The sequence below is a fragment of the Vombatus ursinus genome, unplaced genomic scaffold, assembly GCF_900497805.2.
Source record: "Vombatus ursinus unplaced genomic scaffold, bare-nosed wombat genome assembly UNPS02012515.1, whole genome shotgun sequence".
NCBI lineage: Eukaryota > Metazoa > Chordata > Mammalia > Diprotodontia > Vombatidae > Vombatus > Vombatus ursinus.
In genome coordinates, this window is record NW_020952293.1 from 285,526 (window position 1) to 297,955 (window position 12,430).

Here is a 12,430-nt window from a genome sequence, read left to right on the forward strand (position 1 = left end):
CAGGCAGAAAGACAGAAAGACAGGCAGACAGACAGAAAGACAGGTAGGCAGGCAGACAGACACACAAACAGAAAGACAGGTAGGCAGACAGGAAGACAAGACAGACAGACAAACAGAAAGACAGGTAGGCAGGCAGATAGACAGACAAGCAGGCAGACAGAAAGACAAAGAAAGACAGGCAGGCAGGCAAACAGAAAGACAAGTAGGCAGGCAGGCAAATAGACAGACAAACAGAAAGACAGGCAGACAGGCAGACAGAAAGACAGGTAGGCAGGCAGGCAGACAGGCAAACATCCCATACCTTCCTTCTCTGATGATTCTGTCTGGGTTAGCTCTTAAGTATAAACAGAATCCTGAAGTTCAGACCTGGCCACCTCATTCTGCCTTCTTTTTGAGGATGAGAGGAGTGGTATGCCCTTTTTCTCTTGCAGAGTAAAGCCCTTCGAAATCACAACCATAAAATAAAATATTCACGGTTCCTCAATCTCTTGTCCAGTTCCTTTTCCCAAGGAGCTCGAGGACTATAACCTAGATGATGTCACCCACCTTAATTTTACTCCAGCAAAAGGCCACTTAGAGATAAGCCAGCCAGTCATGTCCACCCTAATTGACATGCATTTCAATAAAGGGAACTAGTGAGGAAATAAATGGTGACAGTACAGTGGCATCTGCCTCCCTTAAATTCATCCTAGCCATGCCCTACTGGTGGTGTTACCATTAATCATCTATGACCTCAGCAATGAGGATAAGCATGGGGCATGAAGACAACAAGGTATATAGAGGCAGTGACTTAACTCAGAGCATATCCTAGGAGGACCAGAGCTAGAACTTCACTATCTCTCTCACCAACATCACTGGAATTCCAGGTAGAACCCCGGGAACACACCAAGAAGTTGCTCTTCCAGTATGAGATGATGATGGAATTAAAGAATGAAGAAAGGATATCCAAACACCAAGTCTGGGAATCTGAAATGGAGGTAATGATCCCCTATATGGGAGGTGGGAAGGTGGCATTGGGGCTTATGAGGTTAAGGTACATACTTAAAGAACCTCAGGCTAGAATATGTCATTGTTGTTGTTGTTCAACCTTCATTTTTTTCAAAGGGGGCCAATGACATTGCAGATGATGTCTTGACTTCCTTGTGAATTGGATTTAAGTGAGGCAGAGTTGTGGACCCCTGGGGAATGGCTGTCTGGGGAAGCCTTATGGACCCCTTTTCAGAATGTTTTGTTGCCTACATTCCTAATGGAAGAGAAAACTAAATTTCATTTAGGTGTGAAAATAAAGATGTGATTTTCCCCCAAATTCACAGACCCTCTAAAATCTCTCCATGGACCTCAGGTTAAGAACTTAAAAGAAACCTTAACACAGAGAATGTCAGAGATTGTGCTAGAAGCAACCTTTGAACACAGAACGTCAGAGCTGAATACTATAAGACTTGGTGCTAGAAGAAAATGTAAGGAGCATGCAAATACAAAATGTTAGAAGGGGAAATTACTTTAGAAGTCACCTGGTACAACCAACCTACTTATGTTGCAGGTGAGAAAACTAAGACGTGAAGCGGTTTGCTCAATTTTACCCAGAAAGTGGTGGCAAGGCTAGGATTAGAATCCAGGACTCCTGACCCTCCAGCCTGTGTTTTACCATGACACCTTATCAACTCTCCAGCTCTCAATCAGCTGTCCCCATACTATTATTTTTCTCTGCTCTCTTGCTCATCAACAGTTTGTCACTCAAAATGCTCCCCTCCTGGCTCCATCTATTCAATTCTCTGTCTCTACCCTGACCAAATCAATTTATGTACTTGAACCAGCTTCTCTCTTCTTTCCTGCTAAACTGTGCTTCTAAATCACACCTCCAAAGACCTCTCCTTCCACAAGTTTTTCAGGGTTAACCAAAATAGCCACTTCTCAAAAAAAGACTCTTTTTTACTCACTCTTGAGTTCACCGAACCAAAATGGTCCCAGAGAACAGATCAAGAAACATACCTACCAGGGCAGCTAGGAGGTGCAGTGGATAGAGCACCAGCCCTGGATTCAGGAGGACCTGAGTCCAAATCCGGCCTCAGAAACTTAACACTTACTAGCTGTGTGACCCTGGGCAAGTCACTTAACCCCACTGCCTAGCCAAAAAACAAAACAAAACAAAACAAAAAAACATACCTACTTCCTCTGTTGATAAATGGTCAAAGGATATGAACAGGAAGTTTTCAGAGGAAGAAATTAAAGCTATCTATAGTAATATGAAAAAATGCTCTAAATCACTATTGATTAGAGAAATGCAAATCAAAATGACTGAGGTACCACATCACACCTATCAGATTGGCTAACATGACAAAACAGGAAAATGATAAATGTTGGAGAAAATGTGGGAAAATTGGAACACTAATGCATTGTTGGTGGAGTTGTGAACTGATCCAGCCACTCTGGAGAATAATTTGGAACTATGCCCAAAAAGACTATAAAATTGTGTATACCCTTTGACCCAGCAATAGCACTTCTAGGGCTGTATCCCAAAGGGATCATAAAAACGGGAAAAGAACCCACATGTACAAAAATATTTATAGCAGCTCTTTTTGTGGTGGCAAAGAGTTAGAAATTGAAGGGATGCCCATCAATTGGGGAATGGCCAAACAAGTTGTGGTATGTGAATATAATGGAATACTATTGTTCTATAAGAAATGATGAACAGGCTGACTTCAGAAAAACCTGGAAAGACTTCTATGAACTCATGCTGAGTGAAATGAGCAGAATGAGAGTAAAATGAGAGAATGCTGGACACAGTAACAGCCACATTGTGCAATGACTAACTTTGATAGACTTAGCTCTTCTCAGCAATGCTAGGATCTAAGACAACTCCAAAAGACTCATGATGGAAAATGCTATCCACAGCCAGAGAAAGAACCATGGAGTCTGAATGCAGATGGAAGCATGCTATTTGTGTTCCTTTTCTTTTGTTGTTTGGTTTCGTTTCTTCTTTCTTGTAGTTCCTCCCATTAGTTCTAATTCTTCTTTACATCACAATTAATGTGAAAATATGTTTAATATTAATGTATAAATAGAGCCTATATCAGATTGCATGCTGTCCTGGGGAAGGGGAGAAAATTTAAAACTCAAAATCTTGTGGAAGTGAATATTGAAAACTAAAAATAAATTGATTAATCATTAAAAAAAAAGAAAGAAACATAGCTACCTCCTCTCAGCAGAGAGGTGAGGAGATTACTTAGGCAGAATTTCACACACATTGTCAGATATATTTTTACTTAGCCATTTTTCTGAGTTTACTCTGGAGAATTTACATTTACACTGGAGAACTCAATTCAAAGATAGAGAGGAGGAGCATTTCCAGAAACGTAAAAACCAAAAAAAAAATTATTTAACAAATGAAAACTCTTCAGATGCCTGAGAAATGCTTGAGTAATCCAATAAGAAAGTTGTAGAAAAGTCAGTCACTCCCTACCCTGCACGGAATGGTGGTGCTTTCTTCTGTGGAGATACTACTGGCAGAACTGATATAGAAAGAGTTACTTCCATGTAGAATTGCCTGGTAGCATTATGGGAGAGTTGTCAGTGTGGAATAGACTCTCTCTCTACAATTCTTTATCTTTCTGGGTGTGCTAGCACCTGAAAAGTGACCATTCTTATCTGGTCTTTATAATGAGAAGCTCTAGGGTTAGGGTTATCATGGATGATGAGTCACAAGCCACAAACCACAACAGTGTTAAGCAAAGGAAGCCATCTCCTGTAACATCAATCTCTTTTTACAACAAAAAGGCACTGGGGGAAGACATGACATGGTGCCCAGCTGTGGTCTTCTCTGCATCTCCTGATAAAGCCTAGGCAAAAAGAGAAGCCAGACCACTCATCTGAATGTCTCAGCAGGTTCTGTGTTTCCAAAAAGGTCCTAGAGATCCTGAAAGTCCGAGAGGAGGAGGAAGATAGTCACAATCTGACCGTCTCCATCTATGACACCAAAAGGAATGAGAAGAGCAAAGAGCAGCGTGAAGCCCTGGTAGGTGGCAGGCTGAGGGTGGCCAGGGTACCCTTCAACCCCCAGTGGAACTGGGAAATTGCCTTCATCGGTCACTTGCTCATACAATAGAGCTGCTATTTCAGGAGTGATCAGGGGCTGTAAACCCCTAGTCTTCCTTTCCAAACGTCCCTGAGATCTATGCATCTAGCCATGGACATGCTTTGAACCCCAAACAATCATACTTCTATGATCAAAAGGGAACCCAGGGGCTATCTTGTTTTTACAGTTGAAGAAAGTGAGGCACAAGAAAGTTAAATGACTTTTCCAAGGGTAGTTAGCATCAGAGACCTAGGGCGTCTGACTATAAAGCCAGTACTCTTTCCACAATACCACCTGTTGCACAGTGAAAACAGATTCTTTTCCCCAGACGTGTTTGTCCTTCAGTGACATAAGGATCCAATACCCAACAGGTCAACTGGAGTAGACATTGTCAGGCCGATAAAAAAAGCAATTGGACTGCCAGCCTAATGCTGCCTAGGTTGGCAGAATACCATTCAATTGGCTGGAATTCCACTGGGCTCTTTACCTTTCCCTATCTTTAGCCCAGCATTGACAGTGTCCATCCAGGTCCTCAGGATAGAGGTGACCTGACTAGCCTCAAGTTCTGCAAATTCATCAGGGAGGAGTTAGGTTAGCTCTTTAGGTTCTAGGACAATGGAACAAGGGAGGTAGAATGCTGAATCTCTTGGAACTTAAAGATTTCCCCCAAATAGGGTTGGTAGCTCTTGGGCTTGGCTAAGCAGGACAAGTAGACAAGGTCAGTGGTTCTGAAATCATTGAGGAACATGGATCCGTAGACCAATCTGGTTCTGTACAACAGCTGTGTCAAGCCCAAATAGCAATAGAACCTGCTAAATGGTATATAAAAATCCCTGCTGGCTGTATATTGACTTAGAAAACCTCATGTTAACCTGACCTGTGTTCTGTTGCATTTTTATTTATTTTGTTACGTATTTCTCAATTACATTTTAACCTGTTTGGGCAGTGCTCGGCAGGGTTGTAGCCACAGTCCCCAGATAGAATGGAATGCCTTGTGCCCTATTTGCTGCCCTAATTGGGGGAGGGGGGACTACAACACCTACACACATACATAAAAACATACACTTGGAGGTACACACGCTGACGTACACCCACAGAGAGGCACAGGACCCAAATTAATGGGAAGAATGAGCACCCCAGGTTGACAGTTGTTTGTTATTAAATAACCACAGTGAAGTATCCATACCGGCAACAAAAAAAACTACCAATAAACATTGTTACAACAAACCAGTCCAGGGGTGATCTTTGATGTCAAGCTGGGGATCTGGCCCAGCTGCGCCCCGGCTCTCTGGGCAATCCTGTGCAAGTCACGTCCACATGTCTGACCCTCAGTTTTTCCAACCATAAGACAAGGTTTTTGAGACATTGAGGGGTGGCACTATACGGCGCTCCAACAGGAGTCAGAAGACCTAGGTTCAAATCCTGGGTTCTTTTACATGCTTCTCTGGCCTTGTCCTCCCAGACTAAGGCCCCCAAAATGCTGCTTTTGTGACACTGGACAAGTTACCCGGAGTCTCCTCATCTGTAAAATGAGTGGGGTAGGGGAACGAACTAGATAATGTGTTTTTTCACATATAACATTCCCCTGTAGGTCTAAATCCTAAGTCCTAAGTCCCTTCTAGCTTCAGCATTCTTGAATTCTAAGTTTCTGGGCTTCTGTGTGCTCTGAAAACCACTGGACCAGATGAGGAAAGGACAGCTCTTAGCTCTTTCAGGCCATGGGAGTCTTGGATTCCCATCCTGGCTGAGGAACATCCCCACTTTCCTCCAAGGCATGTTTCCTTCTGGGCACGTACCCAATGGAACATCACTGGATGAACGTGTCTCCCTTTCACTCTCACCACCCAGGAGCGGCAAGCCCAGGAGGAACACATGCGCCAGGTGGAGGCTAAGCTCGATTACTTGGCACCCTTCCTGGTGCAGCTCCCTCCTGGAGAGAAGCTGACCCGATGGCAGGCCCTACGCCTGAAAGACGAGTGTCTCAATGACTTCAAGCAGCGGCTCATTGACAAGGCCAATCTCATCCAGGCCCGCTTTGAGAAGGTAGGTCCTAACTAGAGAGCCTTGGCTGAGTCCCTCTACCTGAGTGCTGGACCTGGGGTCAGGAAGACCTGAGTTGAGAGAGAGAGAGATGGGGGAAATGAGAAAGAGAGGGAGAAGAAAGGGAGAGGGGAAGAGAGGGTGAAAGAGAGGAGGGAGAGAGAGAAAAAAAAGAAAGAGGGAGGGAGAGAAAAGTGGGAGAGAGGAGAAAAAGAGGGGAAGAGGGGTACAGAGAGAGAAAGAAAGAAGAGAGAGAGAGGGAGAGGGAAGGAGAGAATGTATTTACTAAATGCTTACTATGCTAAGCATGGGGAATACAAATCCAAGTAAAAAGACAGTCCTCATCCTTAAGGATCTCACAGTTTAATGAGAAGACAAAGCATAATAGGGAGACAGGGCTAGAAGGAAAAGAGGTGCCGTAGATGTGAGGTGTCCAGAAAGTTCTGTAGAGATAGATTTTGGAGTCAAGGGGGACAGTGTGTCACAAGAGAAAGAGCATTGACTCTGAAGTCAGAGGGCCTGTGATCAAATTCCACCTCTTTCACTTACTACTGGTGTGACCTTGAACAAATCCTTTCAAGCCTCAGTTTACTCATCCATAAAGGGGGAGTTTGTACTATAGGACCTCTGGACTTTCAGTTCTAGAGCTGTGGCTCTCTCATCTCATGACTTAGTAGTAGTAGTCAAAACAATTCTTGTGAATGAGATTGCTAAGGGACATAGTATGGAGAGAAAAGAAAATGAGTAAGGGTAGACCCTTGGGGAATACTCATGTTAGGATACTGTGAAAAGGAAGAGGAGCCAGGAAGGAAAGAAGAGAAGGAACAATTAGTCCTCTGGTGAAACTCAACCACCTTGGATCAGGAGCAGAGAAATGGCGGAATGCTCCAAAGATAAAGATTCACAGGTCGAGAATGTCAACAGGTCAGGGGAGCAAAGTATTCTGGGGTAATAACTAGTAGGGAGGGGGAATGGCAAACAGCGATTTCAAGGCTGGCCAGGGGAGTCAGCAAAGCCAGAGTTGGGAAGAGGGACTGGGAGAACAGGGATTGGTCAAAGAACTGAAGGTCACCCTAAGGCGTGAGTCAAGCAATGGATGGAATGCCAGGAGCTTGTGGCTGGAGAGTAAAATTGCAAAGTTCCAAATCTGAAAGATTATGGCATTCTGAGAAGTGGCCAGTTCTGAGGCATGCTCATGGTGCTGTATGTGACTGGATTAGGATGTTGGACATAGCTAGGACTGAAGACATTAAGGGATTGTGTAGACAGGTTATCAGAAGGATCGATAGCATGAATGCTGAAATCCTCAAGGAAAAAGGCAAGAGATTGGAGACAGGAAAAAAAAAACCATGAAGGTGGTACTAAAGGACTCCTTCATTCTTCATCTGTAACCTTTATCTCCTCTCTCTCTCCCTCTAACTCTCTCTGTCTCTGTCTCTCTTTCTCTCTCTCTCTCTCTCTGTCTTTCTCTCTTTTTCTCTGTCTCTCTGTCTTTGTCTCTGTCTCTGTCTCTGTCTCTCTGTCTTTCTCTCTCTCTCTGTCTCTCTCTCTGTCTCTCTGTCTCTCTCTCTCCCCCTCCCCCATCCAAAGGAGACTCAGGAGCTTCAGAAGAAGCAGCAATGGTATCAAGAAAACCAGGTAACCATGACAACGGAGGATGAAGATGCCTATCTCACCTACTGCTCCCAAGCCATGTTCCGCATCCGTATTCTGGAGCAGCGACTCAACAGGTGAGGATTGGCTGGCCTGGGCTCATGACCCTCCAATGAGATCAGAATAGGGAGCCATGACCATTAGACTCTACTCTGCCATGAGTTCAACATATGTCCTTGGGGGAATCACTTTTCTCCTCTCCAACTCTCAGTTTACCCAACAGGTAAATGAGATGCTCGAACTAGATAGTTTTTAATGTACCTGCTAGCTCCATTGGTTTGGGCTTCTGCGAATGAATTGAGATGTTAGTCTTTTGCTTTTCATTATGATTTCTTGTCTCACCACCTTCCATTTCTAACTGCTGGATGAAGGACTAATCACTCAAGCTTTTTTTTCTGCTCTCAGACACAAGGAACTCGCCCCACAGAAGTATCTGGCCCTGGAGGAAAAACTGTACAGGGACCCACGCCTGATCGAGTATCTGAAAGTGTTTGTCTGACATTTCTTGTGCATTCAGTATTACCTCTCCTTCAGAGAAGGGAAGCCCCCCACCTCTAACTCCTCCTGTCCAATAAATAGTTCTCCACCCCCCTCATTGGCCTCACAATTATCCCACAGAATTTACAATACCACCTTTATAAAGTCTGCTATCAGAGCCCATCAGGAATCTCATCTGCACTACCAGTTTTTTGGAAATTTTAATAAGGAATTTCTTTACATGATTTCTTTCAGTTTCCTTAGAAATAAAATTTTTCTTAATAAACTTTTTGATATTTAGGGTCCCTGAGTTCCATCTTTCACTATCTTCTCATCTCCCGCTTCCTTGCCTATAGCTCTAAGGGTTAGATCTGAAGACCACATCCTGTTTTCTTCAAACTCATGTCTAAGCCCAAATTTCCAAATCTAAGACCACACCTATGCAAAATGAAGCCCCAGAGTTATCTTGAAAACTACTGGATACATTTCCAGGTTTCCAGATACATTTCCAACTTTGATGATAACAGGCAGAGACCACGTCTTAATTGTTTTTGCTTCCCCTAACGGGGGTGGGGAACCTACAGCCTCAAGGTCACATTTGGCCCTCTAGTTCCTCAAGTGTGACCCTTTGACTGAATCCAAACTTCACAGAACAAATCCCTTTAATAAAAGGATTTGTTCTACAAAACTTGGACTCAGTCAAAAGACCACACCCTAGGTACAGTGTACCTGGCATGATGCCTAGAATACAGTCAATGTTTGCTAAACATTTGCTGAATGTACAGGTAAATCAATCAATCAATATTCATTAAGTACCTACTATGTGCCAGACACTGTGCTAACTGTCCAAAGTCAGTCCCGGCCCTCAAAGAGCTCTCAGTCTAATAAAGGAGACAAAAAAATAGAATACAAACAAGCTACATACAAGAGAAATAGGAAATAATTAATAGAAAGAAAACACCCGAATTTTGTTGAGAAAGTCTTCCTGTAGAAGATGGGATTTTAGTTAGGACTTAAGGGGGGGGGGGGGGTGTCGGTAGGCAGAGATAAGGAAGGAGACCACTCCAGGCATGAATAGACGGCTTGAGAAAATGCGTAGAGCCATAAGAGGGAGCGTCTTACTCATGGAACGTCCACACCGGATCAATGAGTACGGGTAGGGGTGTAAAGTGTAAGAAGACTGGAAAGGTAGGAGGGGGAGGGCTTTGAATGCCAAACAGAGGAATTTTCATTTGATCCTGGAGGCAATGGGGAACCATTGGAATTTGTTTAGGAGGGAGGGAAAGATGACCTGCTCAGACCTGCACTTTAGGAAAATCACTGCAGTGGCTGAATGGAGAATGGATTGGAGTGAGGAGAGACCTGAGGCAGGCAGACCCACCAGTAGGCTATTACAATAGTCCAGGTGTGAGGTGATGAGGACCAGCACCAGGGGGTGACAGTATCAGAGGAGAGAAGGGGGTATATATGAGAGATGTTACAAGGTGAAATCGACAGACCTTGGCAACACACTGGATAGAGAAGGAGAAGAACATTGAATGTCTTCTAGGCTGTGAATCTAAGGAACCAGGAGGATGGTATTGCCCTCTATAGTAACAGGGAAGGCGGGGGTGGGGCATCTAAGGGAAAAAATAATGAGTTGTGTTCTAGACATGTTGGATTTAAGATGTCTACTGAACATCCGGTTCAAGATGTCTGAAAGGTGATTGCAGATGTGAGGCTGGAGATCAACAGAGAGATTGGGGCAAGATAGGTTGATTTGAGAATCATCTGCATTGTTGTTGCTCAGTCATTCGGTCACATTTGACTCATTGTGACTGTATGGACCATAGCACACCAGCCCCTTCTATCCTCCACTATCTCCCCAAGTCTGTCCAAGCTCATGTTAGTTGCTTCCATGACACTGTCCATCCATCTCATCCTCTGCCATCCCCTTTTTCTGTCTTCAATTTTTCCCAACATCAGGACCTTTTTCAATGAGTCTTGTCTTCTCATTATGTGGCCAAAGCATTTAAGCCTCAGCTTTGGTATTTGGCCTTCCAATGAATAGCCTGAATTAATTTCTCTAAGTATTGACTGATTTTATCTCCTTGCTGTCCAAGGGACTCTCAAAAGTCTTCTCCAACACCACAATTTAAAAGCATCAGCTTTCTTTATAATCCAGCTTTCACAACCATACATTACTACTGGAAAAACCATAGCTTTAACTATACAAAACTTTGTCAGCAAGGTGATGTCTCTGCTTTTTAGTATGCTGTCCAAATTTGTCATAGCTTTCTTACAAGGAGCAAGCATCTTTTAATTTCATGGCTGCAGTCGTCATCTGCAGTGATCTTTGAGCCTAAAAATACAAAATCTGATGCTGCTTCCATTTCTTCTCCCTCTATTTGCCAGGAAGTGATGGTGCCAGTTGCCAAGATCTTAGTATTTTTGATGTTAAGCTTCAAACCAACTTTTACACTTTTCTCTTTCACCCTCATCAAGAAGCTTCTTGGGGTAGCAAGGTGGTGCAGTGGATAGAGCACCGACCCTGGAGTCAGGAGGACCTAAGTTCAAATCTGGCCTCAGACACATAACACTTACTAGCTGTGTGACCCTGGGCAAGTCACTTAACCCCAATTACCTCAACAACAAAAAAAGAAGCTTCTTAATTCTTCTTCACTTTCTGCCATCAGATTGTTGATATTTCTCCCAGCAACCTTAATTCCAGCTTTTATTTTGTCCAGCCTGGAATTTCACATAATGCACTCTGCATATAAGTTAAATAAATAAGGTAACAATATACAGTCTTCTTGTACTCCTTTTCCAATCTTAAATCAATCAGTTGTTCCATGTTCAGTTCTAAGTATTGCTTCTTGACCCAAATATAAGTTCCTCAAAAGACAAGTAAGATGATCTAGTATTTCTATTTCTTTAAGGATTTGCCACATTTTACCGTGATCCACACAGTCAAAAACTTTAGTATAGTCAATGAAGCAGAAGTAGATATTTTTCTGGAACCCCTTTGCTTTCTCCAAAATCCAGCAAATGTTGGCAATTTGGTCTTTAGCTCCTCTGCCTTTTCAAAAACCAGCCTGCTGTTCTGATAATTCTTGGTCCACATATTGCTGAAGAATCTTAAACATAACCTTGCTTGCATGGGAGATGAACACAATTTTTTTTTTTTTGCTTAGGCAGTTGGGGTTAAGTGACTTGCCCAAGGTCACACAGGATGAACACAATTGTTCAGTAATTTGAACATTCCTTCATATTGCCCTTGTTTAGGATTGGGATGTAAACTGATCTTTTCTAATCCGGTGGCCACTGTTGAGTTTTCCAAATTTGCTGGCAGTTTGAGGGCAGCACTTTGATAGCATTGTCTTTTAGGATTTTAAATAGCTCAGTTGGCATTCCATCACCTCCACTCCAGCCTTATTGCTGACATTGCTTTCTAAGGCCCAGTTGACTTCATTCTCTAGGATGTCTGACTCTAGATCAGTAACTACACCATCATGGTTATTGGTGATGTTAAGATCTTTCTTGTATAGTTTTTCTGTATATTCTTACCACCTCTTCTTAATCTCTTCTTCTGTTAAGTCCCTACCATTTTTGTCTTTTATCATACCCATTTTTTCATGAAACATTCCCTTGATATATCTAATTTTCTTGATGAGACCTCTTGTCTTTCCCATTTTATTGTTTTCTTCTATTTGTTTGCATCATTCATTTAAGAAAACCTTATCTTTCCTTGCTATTCTCTAGAATTCTGCATTTAGTTGAGTATATCTTTCCCTTTCTTCTTTCCCTTTTGCTTTCTTTCTTTCCTCACCTATTTGTAAAGCCTCATCAGACAGTCATTTTACTTTCTTGCTCTTCTTTTTCTTGGGGTTGTTTTTTGTTGCTGCCTCCTGTTCAGTATTGTGAACCTATGTCCATAGTTCTCTGGGCACTCTATCTACCAGATCTAATTCCTTAAGTCTATTCATCATTTCCACTTCATATACATAAGGGATGTTATTTAGGTCATACCTATGTGGTCTGATGGTTTTCCCTACTTTCTTAAATTTAAGTCTGAATTTTGCAATAAGAAGCTCATGATCTAAGCCACAGTCAGTTTCAGGTTTTGTTTTAACTAACTGCAGAGAGCTCCTCCACCTTAGGCTGCAGGGTATATAATGAATCTGATTTTGATATTGACCATCTGGTGAC

The 12,430-nt window shown here is 42.8% G+C and overlaps 1 protein-coding gene across 4 annotated transcripts in view; it reads left to right on the top strand.

Annotated features, from left to right (window-relative positions):
* Positions 1-8,665, top strand: part of DRC7 (dynein regulatory complex subunit 7) — a 36,023-nt gene extending 27,358 nt beyond the window's left edge. For 2 of the 4 annotated variants that reach the window (XM_027857923.1, XM_027857924.1), the window contains exons 14-18: positions 867-977; positions 3,902-4,012; positions 5,921-6,115; positions 7,703-7,842; positions 8,171-8,665. In XM_027857923.1, coding sequence (XP_027713724.1) covers positions 867-977; positions 3,902-4,012; positions 5,921-6,115; positions 7,703-7,842; positions 8,171-8,264 — 651 coding nt within the window. In that variant the 3' untranslated portion in view covers positions 8,265-8,665. The remainder of the gene's footprint in view (positions 1-866; positions 978-3,901; positions 4,013-5,920; positions 6,116-7,702; positions 7,843-8,170) is intronic. The other 2 variants (XM_027857925.1, XM_027857927.1) reach the window with 2 other exon arrangements.
* Positions 8,666-12,430: the final 3,765 nt, after the last annotated feature.